This window comes from Andrena cerasifolii, chromosome 14 (assembly GCF_050908995.1).
Source record: "Andrena cerasifolii isolate SP2316 chromosome 14, iyAndCera1_principal, whole genome shotgun sequence".
Classification (NCBI taxonomy): Eukaryota; Metazoa; Arthropoda; class Insecta; order Hymenoptera; family Andrenidae; genus Andrena; species Andrena cerasifolii.
In genome coordinates this window covers 6,711,057-6,727,272 of record NC_135131.1, presented here as the reverse complement: position 1 = coordinate 6,727,272, position 16,216 = coordinate 6,711,057, and the positions used below count along the sequence as shown (strand labels likewise).

The 16,216-nt window shown below is 43.8% G+C and overlaps 2 protein-coding genes across 6 annotated transcripts in view; one reads left to right on the top strand and one right to left on the bottom strand.

The window, feature by feature from the left end:
* Positions 1-16,216, bottom strand: part of LOC143376496 (myotubularin-related protein 9) — a 32,144-nt gene that overhangs the window by 1,945 nt on the left and 13,983 nt on the right. For both annotated transcript variants that reach the window (XM_076826938.1, XM_076826937.1), the window contains 4 exons: positions 932-1,480; positions 684-849; positions 311-603; positions 114-217 (listed from right to left, as the gene is read on the bottom strand). In XM_076826938.1, coding sequence (XP_076683053.1) covers positions 114-217; positions 311-603; positions 684-849; positions 932-1,087 — 719 coding nt within the window. In that variant the 5' untranslated portion in view covers positions 1,088-1,480. The remainder of the gene's footprint in view (positions 1-113; positions 218-310; positions 604-683; positions 850-931; positions 1,481-16,216) is intronic.
* Positions 1,422-5,496, top strand: LOC143376495 (uncharacterized). 4 transcript variants are annotated; one of them, XM_076826932.1, is made up of 8 exons: positions 1,422-1,542; positions 1,873-2,450; positions 2,925-3,124; positions 3,184-3,479; positions 3,552-3,748; positions 3,816-3,876; positions 3,949-4,135; positions 4,215-5,496. In XM_076826932.1, exons 3-8 carry the CDS (start codon positions 2,976-2,978, stop codon positions 5,248-5,250), a joined length of 1,926 nt encoding a protein of 641 aa, XP_076683047.1. In that variant the 5' UTR covers positions 1,422-1,542; positions 1,873-2,450; positions 2,925-2,975; the 3' UTR covers positions 5,251-5,496. The 4 variants fall into 4 exon arrangements, with proteins under 4 accessions (XP_076683047.1, XP_076683049.1, XP_076683048.1 ...); XM_076826934.1 differs by having other exon boundaries at positions 1,450-1,542; positions 2,048-2,450; XM_076826933.1 differs by lacking the exon at positions 1,422-1,542 and having other exon boundaries at positions 1,638-2,450.

Sequence of the window (16,216 nt, the reverse complement as noted above, 5' to 3'; positions counted from 1 at the left end):
GGGAAAGCTTACATTAGCGATACAGTATAAACCAGAAACAATCATACATTATAGGATAGATTTCAGATCCCTGAAGGAACGTTAATCTGCGATGCTTAAAATAACGTAGTTACCCGCGTCTTCCCGGGCCTAACACCGCGTTTAATAATCTCTCATCCTCTTTACACCTTTTGCCAGTAGCGCCACACATCGGCTGGCTGCTTCTTAACAAAATGCTCTGCAATATATTTATTAACACCTGATTAACCGCCCTACGATACATACGCGCATTATCTGCTTCTTTGTTACTTTGTTTAATATCATTTCATACCCCCCCTTCGTGCCTGTAACACAGAACAGGAAATCTTCCGCCGTCTCTAAAACTAGCGGAAGATATTATAATTTTATCATCTACGTGACGAGGTACTATTACAGCAGAAGGATAAGAATTGCAAACTTTGTAGTCTTTATTTAAATAACTGATTCGCCATTCGTCCGCGTGGGCGGTTAATAGTCTGGACCATTCTGAAATCGGAGTAAATGCCATCCAGCCATCTTCTATGTGCGTCGTACTGCTATTAGTCGGCTGTGGTTTATTGAAAAAGGGATACTGTAAGGTTTGCTCTGCGACAAAGAGAAAGGATAACAGTTCCTGTTACAGATAGCGATACATTTTACGCGAAAGATAGAATTATGTATGGTACCTTGCGACATTAACTGTTCTATAGACAACATGACACTCATTAAGTCATCCGTGGAATTGATATCTAGTTGAAGGATACGGAAATCTTTGCACTTTAATATAATGCTACCACCAGGGCTTTGGGTATTTAATTTTCTCTCTATGAGATCAATGTTTCGGTGTAACAGCTAAAAATTACACAGATGAATAAATATTTTATTTAGCGATCGACGAACAGACGCTGCGCATAATAGTATTCAGAACATGTACCCAGAGATCTTGGCCATCCTTCTGTCTTGAGGACCAAAGAAGATGGTGACTGCTAACACACAGTGTTCCATCTATGCACTTACTGTGTCCATCACTTCTGTCTATTAATACGACGTTCTGAAGATTTGCGATTAATATGAAGTCGCCAAGTTCCATTATACGTCTCGTTCGAACACTTTGATTATTAACCGTTGACAATTCTAAGCAATCGTAAATGTTTTGACAGCTCTACATAACCCAACTTTCTTAGCTTATAAAATCATCGTGGAGTTTCCGTTTAATAAATTAAAATCGCGAGTAGAAGTTTGTACAGGATCCTGCGAACTCTTTGAATTCTCCGTTAATCTTCGGATAACGTATCCATCCTTCGGAAGTAATTCAACATAAATTCAAGAAGTCAATGTCGACGAACACATTCCTGTTTACTCCCCGTTTCCTCGATACTATATACTATAGATTACAACAGCTTCATTGGCTCCGACTATACCATGAAATAGTCCTACCTTCTACTCCTACAGAGGGAAGCACCAGTTACCGCGTTCGCATAACCTGTACAGAACAAAGTAACATTCCAGTTACTTAACAATCCTGCATTATTTACTGCATTTACGGTAATATTCATTGTTAATTTTATTAAGGTTATGTGTCCCTTGTATTCATATGTATTTATATATAACAACAAGCTACTCTTAATAGCGGAGGGACCAAAGTACTCGTACTATAGATGTCGTACATATACTCCCCTATCAAGTAAATAGTGTATGCGTAATTGCATATACACTACTCCATCCTATTCCGCAGCCAATTTATTTCGATGCTATATTTCATAAAATAAATAAATTTCATAGTAATTTACAAACTGTACACTACACCGATAAAAGAGAAACTGGCTGTAGAAATAAATGGGGTATTTAAGAGACGTATTTTTATTGATTATTTAGGAACGCGTCCCCTCTGTCAGGCTGCATCTGCCACTAATCTCACCCACGCGTTTCGTTAGCAGTCCACGCGTGTGCGTCGCGCTGATAATGCACACGTACGCGCCCACACAGGCATGAAATCGTGGCGTCACCTAGAAACATCTCTTAACGGTCCACTGTTTTCATCGGACGCCAGATTAGATAGAAACGTCAAGCTCGGCACGGAATCACGCGCATTTCGTTACGCGTCCCTGTCATTGGCGATCAAGTACACGGTGCTCGGTTACCTGGTGTGGCGTTACTTGGACAAAAGGAAGGAAAAAAGAACGACGAGCTCATGGTCGTGCCCGAGAGGCTGATTAAGCAGGATGGACACCGGAGTCTCGTAACAAAATGCTCGTCGAGACGCGTCAACCTGCACGTATAAGACAGAGAAAGAAACAGCGGTGAGCGGCGGAAAAAAGAGGAAGAAAAGGAAAGAAACTGCGAACCGCACGTACTATACGCTGCTATACGCGGCGCAGTGGACGGGGACAGAGAGCATTAGGAAGAGCGAAAGTGGTTTTCGAGCGAGGATGAGAGCGGCAATTTCGCGCACGGTAAGTCGATTTATTAGCATCGCGATCTGATTGAATTAACGGCGATCAGTTGCAGGGGTCGATTCCACCGGAGGACCGATTTATCAGTCCGCCGTCGATTTAATAGCTGAATAGCCTTATCGATTTTCGCCCCGTTAAACGGGAAATTTCATTTCACTTCGCGAGAAGCTTCCGCGTTCAACTTTCTGTTTATACCGTTACGTAGATCACTCGCGGCTTTCTATTGGGGCTGAAGGTCGCCGTTCGGGAAAGTTGCCAAATGTTTTAGGTTATGTTTATTATGTCATTAATCAGTGTATAGTGCGTACGCCTCGCGATGACTAATTTCACCGGAGTGGTCAAACAACTTTTTATCTTCGAAGTATGCAAAAGGAAATTTGTTTGTTCGTTCGGATAGAGTCGAGGCGTTCTGCGTATGCTTTTCCATTGTCTCGCAGGAGGTTGTATATATCGTTGTGTACATTTCTTTGGTAGTGAAAGCTTGGTGAGTGGTTCCAGTGTAACGTCTACTACAGAGCTAAAAGTATGTATGGTTCGGTGCGCGAAGAGGTTTCAGAAAGCTGGCTACACACGTCTGACTTAAGCAGTACAATGATCCCTAATGTCAGTTCGCCGATGAACGACGAAGAGCATTTCTGCAAGTTCATATTGTACAAAGAAATCAAAGATTCAAGGTACGTAGCACGTCGAAGGCGAGTCGGCTCCGTCGTCACTGATTCCTCCGTTCTTTCAGGGTACGAATATGGGATATCATCATATTGATACCGAACCTCTTGTTTCTTCTGTTCATTGCAGTGAGATTTAACAGAGCACGGCTTAAATTACGAGCAACGAGTAGCCCCATATTTTTAGCATTTTACGGACTTGTAATTTGTAACGTAGTGATTTCAGTGATACGATGCGTCGTGTCCATGTCTGTAAACGCGGCAGCGACTGTCGGCGGTAAAGCGGACAAAGTGCTGTGGGTTACAGTTAGATTCTTCCTGTTATCCACAGAGATGAGCGTGGTCATATTCGGCTTGGCTTTCGGTGAGTTTATCTTGGTAATTCGGAGCTGGTCACCGAGCGTTCGAAATGCATGGTTTACTGTTTCTCTGTTAGGACACTTGGATAGTCGCTCGAGCATTCGCAGGGTTCTACTTGCCACGTCGTTCATAGCATTGGCTTTTACGATAACTCAAGGAACTTTGGAGCTAATTTTACCAGACGATACATTCCATATTCCCAGCAGAAATTTCTACGTATTCGGTCATGGGGGTATGATGTTTTGGCTTTGCAGCAGTCTTGTTTTCACGATGGTAAGCTTGGTGAACTACTGGAACATTATAACGCTTACTGTCGACAATCATCTCAATTCTATTGCAGATATATCTTTTTATACTGATACTGCCGTGGACCCGGTTAAGAGACCGCTTAACTCTTCCAAGTATGTCGACGCGAACACTTGATTCGAGAGTATTTTGTATCAGCCTGTATCTCATATTATGTTTTATTGCAGCAAGGAAAAGTTTTTACATTTACGCTGGTACATTAGCCATGCTAGACTTAGTACAATCAATCGGTGCAGGCTTTTTAAACTATACACAGAATCCCGTAGGATTATGTATCGTCGATTTTACTGCAGCTGTCTATTTGACTCTTTTTACGCCCTTGGTTTACCATACATTCCTGTCGGAATTTTTCGGGTGAGTTAATCGCGTCTGGATTTGCTCAATGTATATGAAACTTATACACAGTGGTTGCCTAACGAGTTTTATTTTCCAGGGTTTCGCAACCTTCGATAATGTTCTCATACAAGGCCCAAGTAGACGATGCAATGGACGAAGATACAGTATCGTTACCGCACCAGCAGAGTTTCTCTTCGTTAAAAACAGACAGCGATTATATTTATCAGGTCCATACACCGTCTTTTCACGTACCCTTATACGATTCACAGACATTAAAATCATCACCTTCGAAACACAAAGTCTCCTTACACTCCCTGCCGTCCCCGCAAGACTCGAAAACTGGTAGCGGGCACATTTACGAGCACCCAACTGCTTTATATCGATCCACGTCCGGCATCAAAAGCTTCGCCAGGCGTCTCAGCGCGGAGAAAAGTCCCTCGGACTTCAAGAATTACCCGTTAACGAAATCCGACAATTTCATCGACTCGAAAAAGAGCACGCCGGATCTGAGATTCCCTAACTCCGCATGGAAAAGCAGCTCTGTATCGCAGTTCAAGTACGGCGGACCTAGTAGCGTCTCCAATCTACTTTACCCGCCGACTACCGCCAGCAACTTTCTTTACAAGCCCAGAACAAACGACAGCAATACGAATCTGTTCTCGCTGACGAGGAAGAGTAGCTTGAAACACGAGAGGAAGAAGTCTGAGGGAAACGTGCCGACTCAATCGTTCGAGATCTCGCCGCTCGAGAACACTTTGCAATCGATTCTGGACAGCGGCAATCACGACGCCGAGGTGGAAGATAGCGCGCTTGTTCGCGTGCCTTTAATAAATGATCCTAACGCGGCGCGCGTCTCGCAAGCCGGCGCTGATAAGAAAGAGTCGAGCCCCTTGAAGCGACACGCTGATTTAACAGACGCTTCCAACGCCACGCAACAGTTGCTTTCTAAGCCCGCCGTCCTTGCAAGCGAAGATACGTTCAAGAAACGGAAAAGGGACTCGAAGAAGAAAGAGTCCGGCGGCCTGAGCGAGTATTTGCTCTCCCTGGCCACCTCCAGCACTTACAAATCTCGGAAAGACAGCAAAACAGATCCTAGTCCCTCTTCCCATGACACACAGACTGAGTCGTTGTAAATACTTTATTAGAGTCGTTTACGTAAAATCTAAGTCATTACAAGTAGCTGTATATAGAGGGTATGATTTTAAAGTTTTAATCCATTTTAATAACCGAAGGGAACCGAGGTATCCTGGGATATCGAAGTCACACGTGTCTGTTAACAACTAGATGTACTATAGTGTAAAATAGAGAAGCGCACAAACGCTTTATTATCTGTATATACAGCATGTCTAGATTTAATTAAACTCATTAATGTAGCCCGATGCACTTGGTTTTATTTATTGACACTAACTTGGCAGTGGATAACGCTAATACATTAATGTTTTGTGTTGCAATCGGTATGTCCATCTCACGGCCACCATCCTCTGCTGTCTTTTTTTTTATTCTCTCTCTTTCGTTTCTTTCATTTGCAAGGGACCAAATCGCACTGTGCATAATTAGCAAAAGTGTTTCCGCACCCAGCTTAAAGGTGCTTCTGTATGTGTGCCAATCGTAGTGCTCGGAGTTTCCACGTATAGTGCCTTTGGACACGGTTCTTCTTATCGAAAGCATAGAAACGTTTTAGAAGTTCTGCGCTCTCTCGTAGAATCTAAATTGCTCGTCGTAGATCAGCGTTCAGCGGCGCTATATTCGTGTCAGCTTCACGACTCCCCATTCGTTCGTTTGAAGAGTGCAAACACGAGATATTCTTTTGTTCACAGAACCACAGTGTTTACGACTCGACCCAATTTGACACGAACTCCACGCCGGTGAATCCACTCTACGCGGCGTCTCTGCAAAGCCCGGATAGCATTACTGGTTACAGTATAGATAGCCAAGAGGGTCAAACCCAAGCGAACGGCTACCAGCAATGAGCGCGGCGACGAGCCGCCACAAACCATCGTTCGACTCGCAAAGCTAATTCAGAATCCCAAGTCTAGAGAATTGCCCAACGACCGGGGGCGTTTCGCTCGGCGAAAGGGCTGCGCGAGATCCCTCGAAGAGCTCAGAGTGAAGCTATAAACGAGATCATATCTGCGCGTGATTCCGCGGGGAGAATCTAGTCGCTCTTAAAATTCTTAGGGCAATAACATCGAAGAAATCATTTCATTTCCTTGTGATAGACGACATCGATAATCATTGAGATAGCCGGATGTTAAATGCGACGTGTAGATTGTGCGGGAGGGCCGTCGGTCTCACGGGACAGCCGCGTATGTTTCTTGGAAGGTACCATTGCTCTTGTACTTAACCGGCCAGAGTGCGCTCCTTTAGGACGTATTGCGCGAAGGATGCTTGGAATGGGCACAGCTCTCCACATTGATGCGTGACTATATTGATCAGCGGGCTGCTTTGCGCGCGGGTTACCTTATATGTTCCAACATGCGTAATGAGTTGAAAATTCACTCCGGAATACTTGCTTATCGTTTCTCCGTCCTCTTCACCAAGGAAGACCCTCGGATCGCCAGGCCTTCGCCGCGGCGAAGGCCGAGCACGATTCACGCCGAATCCCTCGCTATTTTCCTACTTTTGCATTAAGGAATCGTTAGAGCGACGCACGGACAATAGGGGGGCCGTTTCAGATAGGCGTGCCGGCGAGGATTGAAACATAATTAGTGATTAAGGAGAAAGCTTCGACGCTACGCTAACTATTACGAAGACTCCATCCATCGTGCGTGTATATACACCCTGTACTCTAGTATAAAGGATCGTGCTATTTATATACTAATATATACATTATATTTATCGATATTGTATGTCTGTACTTGTACCAGTTCTGGCAGAGCCAGCGGCAGGGGGGCGGCTAGCCCCTTTATTCGCGAGAATTCGTCTGCCTTTTGATACGTAACGAATCGTAAAAACCAAGCGGCTATAACGAGGCGTGAAGTTCTCGACAATTAAAACCGCCCGAGGACGAGAGACTTGTTCTAAACGACCCTTCGGAGCATTCTGGCTAAGTTTCGATCTTTCTTCTCCACTCGCCCCCTCCATTCTTTTTGTACGATTTGTATATTTTTCGGTAAGCGGAGCCGAGCTTGTCGGGGCGAAATTCTCGTCGGGACATTCGCTTCAAGGGAGCTGGGGGCTTGAACGGCGAGGGGGAGAGCGATGTTGTCCAGTCGGTCGCGTTAGACAGTTATCTCTGAGGATATCAGCGGCGATAACAGCGGCAGAGATCGGTAGCAATACGTCTACATATTTTATAGTACGTCACACATCCACGCGGACTTGTAAATACGAATGGGGGCGCTCGCTCGGATGCCGACGGGCCTCCCCCACCCCCACCCCCCCGTCTGTCAATTGCGGTTGCGGTTTTACTCACTTCGAATTACTGGTTCTTGTACTCTACAATCATTGTCGCGCAAGGCTGCCTGGCAGCGTGATCCTTTTTCTGTCTGTAATCGTCAGGCGGCTGAGTGAATGATGGCAATACCTTGAGGCGCGTAACACGATTATACTTAATGAGAATAAAATTACATTTCAATCGGACGCCCGCTGTTTCTGACCAACCCTCCATTCCGCGGGGAGCTTCCGATCGAGCGCAACAACTCTTGGCTGACTTTTAACAAGCTCCGCAGAGTATGCAAAAGGGCAGAGCGGTCTCGAGCGCGACCGATTCACGTTATCCGGACTATAGCCGCAGGGAAGCATCGGCTTTTTCGCGAATCGATAAGCTAGACCCTTCAGCTCCTATCCCTATTGCTACTATCTTTAGCCGAGGGCTACTACACGCTCCCTACTTAATATTCCGCTTGCCAATGAAAGGTCGAATCGGCACGTGGCTCGTGATCGGAGAAAAACGCTGTTGCGTGCGGCTGCCCGGGAAAAATGGATACCGGGGGCACTTAAATTTTCCCTCTGATAGGGCCGTAACCGTGATCTATAAATACGGGGTGCATGTGTGCGCGTCATTCGCTCCACCTTACGCCACCTTTTCATGGACAAGGCTAAACAGGCAGCGATTACTCACGGTACAACGACCATCGGCAGTTTCCGCTCGACTGGATATCTCTCGTTGCACAATACACCCGAGTGCAGGCGCTTGCGTTAAAAAAGAGAGTGCATCAACTCGGCCGGGCTGTTTACGGGGGCTCCTAGCTGCCGCGGCTCGTCTCGTTGCACGCGCCGCGAGCGGGCGACGTGTTTCAGGAGTGACGCTGGAAGCTGGACGTGGCGCAGTACTGGAAATATTTATCGCAGCGTTTGAGGATTCAACGTGGTTCACTTCCAGCTAGTTTAGTATTAATTAGTATTCGCACAGTACTTCTGCGAGATTTTTCACCAGGCCGAAATAAAATTTCCCCCCGTTTTTATTTTTTTTATCAACATTTCCCCCTAAATTATGAATTTGCCTTCAGTCGTCCGTCATTTTGTCATCTTTTACGATATTCACTTTTCTATAAGTTCCGTAATAGACGCAGGCTTCTAGTCTCTAAATATTTTTGTCTTTTTGAATTCAGATTAACCGTGTGGCTAAAGCACTGTCAACGCTAGAGAAACGTTTCTGCCGCAGTGCTTTTTTTGACGAAGAGTATACCGGAAAGGGATTCATGAATTAGCTTGAAAATTTTTTATTTTACCCTTCAATATGTGCATATTAACTATACTGAGCAATATATTGATTTACTTTCGTGGTTTGGTTGACAAAAATTCCCGAAAATACCCTTACCTTTCAGATCGTTACAGTGCTTTCTCCCCTTAGAGGGTGATGCAATAAATATTTCCACTATAGTAAGCAGGTTCGAATCGCGTTTAACTGTTCTAGCGTGCCACAGAAATCAGTAAATGTGTGTATGTGTCGCTGTATACCTCACGTCTAGCCAGAGCAATTCCAATTCTCCTTCGACTGGCTCCTCCGGCGAATGTCGTCGATTGGAAAATGGAAGAAGATATCGAGGACTCCGCTAGTCCCTCGGCATTCCCTTTACACCGTCAATCCAAACAGATAGAACGCGCATTAAACGCGACAACACGACTAGATACGATCCAATTTTTTGGCCCGCCTCCAAAACCGCATTTTCTCTATAGCTCCGATCCTTCCTCCACCACGCTGCTATAGCGATCGGTATCAAGGATTCTGAATACATCGCAGGACCGAGCAGATCATCTTTTCCCGTCTAAAATTAACCCTGCCTGGAAAGCTTGTTAATCGATCGTGGGAGATTCACTTTTGGGGAACAGAATTTATGAGCATCCTCCAAGTCTGATCGATTTAATTATTTCTAATTCCTAATGCTAAACACCACCACCCTCTCCCAGCGTCGATCGATGGGAATGAATGAGGACGCAGTGGAGTTCCGATAACTCGAGGTAAATGAAACGTAAATTCACTGGGGAAAGTATTAAGCAGAGTTTGGAGGGCCATCGATGTTCCACTATTTCCTCGCTCGTTTCCAGAAGTGTAGCCCTAATTGAGGACCTTGCAGCAAGAAGGTTGCAGCTCCATTTTTGTCAGCATCAAGTAAATTAGAAAAAGGTTTAAAAAATTTAAAAAGAGAACACTAAGTTGATAAATTTTTCTATTTGTGGCGAAAAATATTCCATAATAAAAATATTAATATTAAATTATATTAATATTTAATATGAAATTATATTAATAATTGTATTAAATTATATTAATATTTAATATTAAAATATATTAATAATTGTATTAAATTATATTAATATTTAATATTAAACTATTAATATTTTAATATTATTAATATTAATATTTTGAAATGTCAGCTTTGTAATAATTTAATATTAATATTTTTCGCTCAAAATATAAATAAAAACATATCAATATTAAATATTAAAATATTAATATTAAAATAAATTAATATAAGATATTAATAGTTCTATTTCTATTTACTTGCAATAAATCGGTCATCTGTTATCATTCAATAGTGTAGAATTTTTTTACCATATATTATACATCATAACTCAAAAACTGTCAAAAATGGCACCCCCCTTGCTGCAAGGTCCTCAATTACCAGGCGAGAGCCGCCGTATTTGGAACACCCTTTTCTTTCCCAGAGGAACATTGTCTAAACTGCTTGGCACGTGCTGATTAAAATCAACCAAGACTTAATTAGACCGGCGTCATTAGGGGAAGGCGAGCTACAGGATCTCGATAACGCGCTCCCGCTCGGTCAAGAACTCATTTACGTAACAAACATTCCACCGGCGAGATAACTAGGCGTCCCGCGGGCTCATCGTCGCGGAAGCTTCTCCCCAGGCCGAGGGAATGCTTCCCTCGACGTCCTGGCGTCGAAAAAAAAAACGCCCCCGCCATCGATTATTGTGTAGCATATTTTGCGACTTTCTTCCAAGTAGCTTCGTGCGGAGAGAGGAGGGAAGAGATGGCGGAAAAGTGGAAGTGCTAATTAGGAAGCGGAAGTGTTCCTTCGAGGGGCGTTTTATGTCGAGCACGGGGCCTTGTTTCGTACTTTCTGTTGCCCTTTTCTACTTAAAGTGGCGCACGTTCTTTCGGAGCACGCGAGTTTCTGCAGTGGCTCGAGACTTCTCGAGATCCGATGCAAGCTCTTGGGAACTTTAATGGTCCGAGTCGAGGGAGCAGTGCGGAGAGAGTTGTGGTGTCTTGCGTCGAACGGGGTGGAAAGAAGCATTTTCTGCGGTGATTATTTTGGAGGAGCTTAAGAACAGTGTCTCGCGTCCTCTGCAAAGCTAATCTGGAATTGGTTTATGAAACTTTAATGGTTGCTCCGTATTTTTTTTTCCACGGATTTAAATAAAACTATATCGGGGGGTGAGGTATAATTAGCGCCAATACAATATAATTATCGTTATTTTTAGTGTAAACTTAGCAAAGTTGGACCTTACAAACTCACGCTCTACAAAACAGCGTTAGAGGGCAAAATGATTTGTGCTACCTTTTGTATTTAATTTTAAATAATTACTTTGAAATATCATTTTTAACGCCAAGTGAAATTTTTCGTATGCATTTGTTGAATATCAAAAGCGTATTGTAAAGATCTTTAATATATAGGTACGCACCTTTCTCTAGTATAATAGCAATTATGTGGGTGATTTGAAAACAATTTATAAGTTTTACCGCTTTCTCAAACAGTTTTACTTTTTTTATTGATATTCATTTTCTCTTTCTACCAATTTTGCCGCTCCGGGCAATGCAGATGCTCTGCTTGCGCCCGTTACATCGGGTCCTGTGCGTTAGAAGCCTAGAATACAGTGGAAGGGAACAGTTACGGCTGCCATCAACCTACACGTGATAATTCTTGCAACTGTGTTCTTCATTTTAAATGACGAAAGTGCGCGTTATGCCATCGTTCCCATCGTTTGGAAAATAAACGAGTGGGAAACAGAAATAGGCACCCTATACAGTAGAAGAATACGGTAGCAGCGGGTCAGAAGGTTTAATTAAAAAATTAATGAACGCCGAGAGTGGTTGCTTTAATGAAAGTAAGGCGCAGGCACTGTTACGACGGAATAATAATTCTGCGAGTAAACGAGCTGCGCTCCTCTCTGCGAATAAAGTGGAAAGTATAAAACAGAAGCTTATAAAATGGAGCAGTATGTGGAGTATGGGTGGCATAGAGAGTGGTGTTTTTCCGTATCGCCGCGCGCGCGGACTGTTCAATTTTCATGTGGCAATCCATTTACAAATTCACAACCCCGGGTGTATGTATTTTTAAGATAGACCGAGGGAAACCGTGTCAGGGCGCAGGACGCTCAGACCGGCGGCGTCTGATCCTGTTTTTCCCCGCTGGGAAACCCTCCCGGGGTGTATTTCTTACAGCGGATAAATGGCGCCTGAAGACCTACTTCTTGGCTGTTCAAGGATAGCCATTAAAGAGGAGCAAAGCGTATCCTTTGCCCCTTCGGTACTCCTGTGTTCGATTCTACTATAGCGATCCATATTAGGCCACTTTAGGGGCCTTCTCTAGAGGGCAAGTAAACAACCAGTGGTGTTCATTACAGTAATATCCTAGGAGAAAAGGAATAAATACGAGAAAGAGTAGTAAAGAATTTATCTGACGAAAGGAGCTGGGAAACGTAAATGAATAAGTAAAGAGAAGTGGAAACTGAAGAATCCCAGGTAATGGCACCCCCAAAGAAAGGGCTTTGTAAGAAGAAAAGAAAACTGGATTTTATTCTCTAAATAAATTTGTACAATCACCTCATGAATTTTATTGAATTTGAATTAGAAATATTGTCATCCCTTCAACTCGGCTCCCCCTAGATTAAATCCTGAGTGCACCACTGATCCCAGGAAGATATTAATGAAACAGGGAATGTATAAAATATCAAGTGAAAGTTGGCTGCGATAATAAATGAGAGTAAAATAAAAAAGGTACTGTCACCCTTGCACTTATACCTCCATGTATTTTGAAACAGAGGTGCAGACCCCTTCTAACACATTTTTAATAAACTTAGAGACTTACATATACTTTGTGTACTTTTTAAGCACCACCACTGCTCGTAAAAGTCGAAACCTAATTGTCGTGACAACTGAGTCAGACCTGCTGGCTTGGGAGGGGAATTTTCTCCCTTTACAGACCTCTGCCAGGCAGACAGGAGGATTCCCCTCGCCCAAGCCCGACTCCCATCACCCTCCACTCTTCTGGGTGGGGCTGCCGCGATCGCGGAACGTTGCTAGTCGACCCTCCTGCACGGTGTTAGTTCCAGCGAGCCAGCTCAGGTACCCTGATCACCGACCCCCCCTCGAGAACATGCTTCTGGGCAACGATCACCCATGAAACAAGTCCCAAGTCCTCGGGGGAGTTCATCGGATGGCACTAAGTGTCTTATGAGCTTGGAAACCCTGGCTTTCATGAATCATATACACAGTAGGCTCCACCACCTAACTATCTCACAGTGGACCAAATAATAATAATGTTGGATGCAAGAACAGCCTCAGGACATTTAGGCCCTTTTTGCATAATTAGATTCCTCATTCTTTTCTACATATGCCCTCTAAATTTCATTGCCGTATCTTTGAAGTTGATCTATGACTGTATTTTTTCAATATTCCATATTTTTTCCCAAACATTAAATAAACAATAAAAGGTAATGTTAAAAAACAACATTTTTTCTATATCTCTCCATTTTATGCAAGAAAGTCCTCAGAGGGCTATAATTAAAGTTAATTTCACTGATTAATTCGTTAAATAATTGCGGTTGTAATAATGCAAGTACAAAGGAGACATATTCAATTTTTTATCAACAGATACTTCTGTCGAAGCTGAATTTTGACACCGAGGCCCTGCATCCAATAGTACAATTCTAATCGTATCTCCAACGAACAAAGGACTTTCCACGCTCTTTGAGATCAGCAATTTCATGTGCTCCAATCAAACATACACTTGCATTCGCGATAACAAATGCAAGGAAACGACTTAAAGGGTTAAGGACCATTAGAAGTGATTCAGAAGATAGATTGGCGACCGAACTCAAAACCATCGATTGTTCCAATTCGTCTACCCGCCTGAAGCGTCAAGTACAGTCACAAGCAGGCACAGAGTGTCTAGTTAGACGCAGCTTTAAGGACGCGTGCCCGCGTTCTCGTTGCCGAAGAAAGGATGTCGAGCACGCATAACTGGACAACCAGACGGAATACATGCGCGCTGGCCCCGCCATCATCTCAAATTGCAATCAATAGATAGCCGACGAGACGGCGCCGAAACGTGTCTTCATCCAGCGTGGGCAACAATACAAATAGAGGGTGTCCCGAAAGTCGCGCGACAGAACGCAGAAATCACTGACGGTGGTGGAAAGTGTCGCTAGAACAAGCAAGTTCTACTTCGCTGTGCACAGCTTCGCGCTGTGTCCGTTCTAGATTCGATACCTTCGGAAGAGGATGGCACTGGACTCGATTGTCCACGGTCAACAGCTTAAGGGCACATTCAGGGTACATAATCTTTGGAGATAGTAGACGTTTGAGTTTACAGGACCTCACGGTGAGCGAGAGAACACAGATCGAGGCTTGCATCCTCGAAGGTAATGCTCTGCACACCAATCGAGTGTATGTACCTAAACTTTAGAGTATAGGTATCCCGAGACAGGAATCCCTATGCTATGAGGTCGCTTTGCTCGAGTTTCATCGTTCTATAGATTCCTAAGTTCACATGTTTGAAGGGACTAACGACGTCTGACTAGGTACCGACTCATACTACTTGCTATTAGCTTTCAAGGCAGGGGAACGTCATGTTTAGGAGACGATAATTAAAATTAATTGACAAATTAAGGATTGCTGGTGGGGCTAACTTGAAAAGTATAGATTTTCTGATAATTATTTCTACACAGTTTGGTAGCTGTAAAAAAGGGATGCAACTTTTGTTGATACTTCTTTTCGATATCTCTCACCGTTCTCGAGATATTCCACGTAAAAGAAAATTCTGCCTACTTTCAAGGGGTGACTTCACCCCATAAACCGCACTATGGCACCAACAAAAAATAGGGTTGCCTTACGCATGAACTACTCGCACACAAAGTTGCATAATTTTCTGAATTTCCGGCTTGCCTAACTTCCCTTGTTAGAAGGGTAAAGTGCTGCATTGGACTTTTTATTCGTTCGCTCGGGGTTGTCGACCGCGTCGAGATGTTTTCTAGTTTGGAGGTTTAAATGGAAGCACCCGGTTGTTGGCGGACGAGGGTATCGCTGGCGCCGGATGGGACCCCCAATGTCAAGATCGTAAAGTGAAAAATGTTGCGTGGGCGGACGAGACGCAGAGGAGCTCGTGGCGGCGAACGAGATGGAAACTAAGTTGCGATTGGAGGAGCCCTGTGCCCAGTTCGAACGGGGGACGTATAAAGCTGGAGTCTCGGGAGATCGTGTCCATTTAATCGGACGGGGCGCTCGTAAGGCGAAAAGAAATTAGCAGGGTGTGGATGTAGGGAGGCGATTGACTAGGGAGATCAAACTTGATTGAAAGTAGACTGTAGTGGTGGGAGGAAGGGTTCAGTCGAGCTGTACTAAAAACAGTTTGCCTTGAAATGAAGCTTAGAATGATGGAGTGTAATGAAAACAAATAATTAAGATTCAATAATTAGGATTGATTAGGATTTCAGCTTGAAATTGTGCTTAGAAGCTTGGAAACTAGTTAAATTAGTATTAGAATCGCTATGTAATCTAATCTTTCATTCCTCTTCCGAAGAGAACAGAAACCTCGCCCGAAGACCAGCGGTAAGTAGTATAAGACGATGAATGATCAGACATCGATCTGTCCTTCGCATTATTCATATCCCGGGTTCAACGAAGAATCTATTAATACCCTCGTTCCACGAGACAGAGTATCTAATATATCACAATTCCCAAGTGAAGTTAAAAAGAATTTCGCTTTTATTAAAACGATATGCTCCACGGAATTAAAATTCTTTCGAAGCTAAGAAGCTATCGCTAAAAAGCTCCTCAAACGATAACCCAGTCGTGAATAATTTTCGCGAAGCAAACCCTTAATGTCTGTCGACAAGGGGGTGATTGGATTTCCAGCGGGTGTACGCGAGAAAACGGAAACCGGCGTAGATTGTTATCGAGCACCATTAGCCTGTTTACAGATCGATGTCTCTCTCCTTTTCCAACCTGGTCCCTGAAAAGACAAGCAGAGAAAGTGGCGGTGACGAAAGCACAGAGGGGGAACACGTATCCGCGCGTTGTGTAATGAAATTTAATCTCGAAGGCTTCCAAGTTCCTCCTAGGGGGGCGAGAAATCGCGCGCTTTCGTGGCTCGTAATTTTCGTCGTTAACTGCCTCGCAGTCTCTAACTATCTCGCATCGGGGCGTCCCTGTAATTACGATAAACAGTTGTTCCCTCCCACGGATGAACGAACACCTGCAGGGAAGAATTATCATCCCCATTAAATGAAGCACACGGAGGATACCTTAAATTAATGTGAAATTCTTCATTGGTAATAAAGAAGCATCGAAATCGAGACACACAGTATTCAAAAGCCGATTTTCTTACAGGAGACACTACACCCTGATGAAACTAACGGTGGAAGAAGATTTAAGGAGTGACTCTACATGGGAAAAGAATATTACGAACCTGA

Coding starts and splice junctions, on each gene's coding strand:
- LOC143376495 (XM_076826932.1), top strand. CDS start 2,976: ATGTATGGTTCGGTGCGCGAAGAGGTTTCAGAAAGCTGGCTACACACG. Junction 3,125..3,183: donor AAAGAAATCAAAGATTCAAG/GTACGTAGCACG, acceptor CCGTTCTTTCAG/GGTACGAATATGGGATATCA. Junction 3,877..3,948: donor AGACCGCTTAACTCTTCCAA/GTATGTCGACGC, acceptor GTTTTATTGCAG/CAAGGAAAAGTTTTTACATT.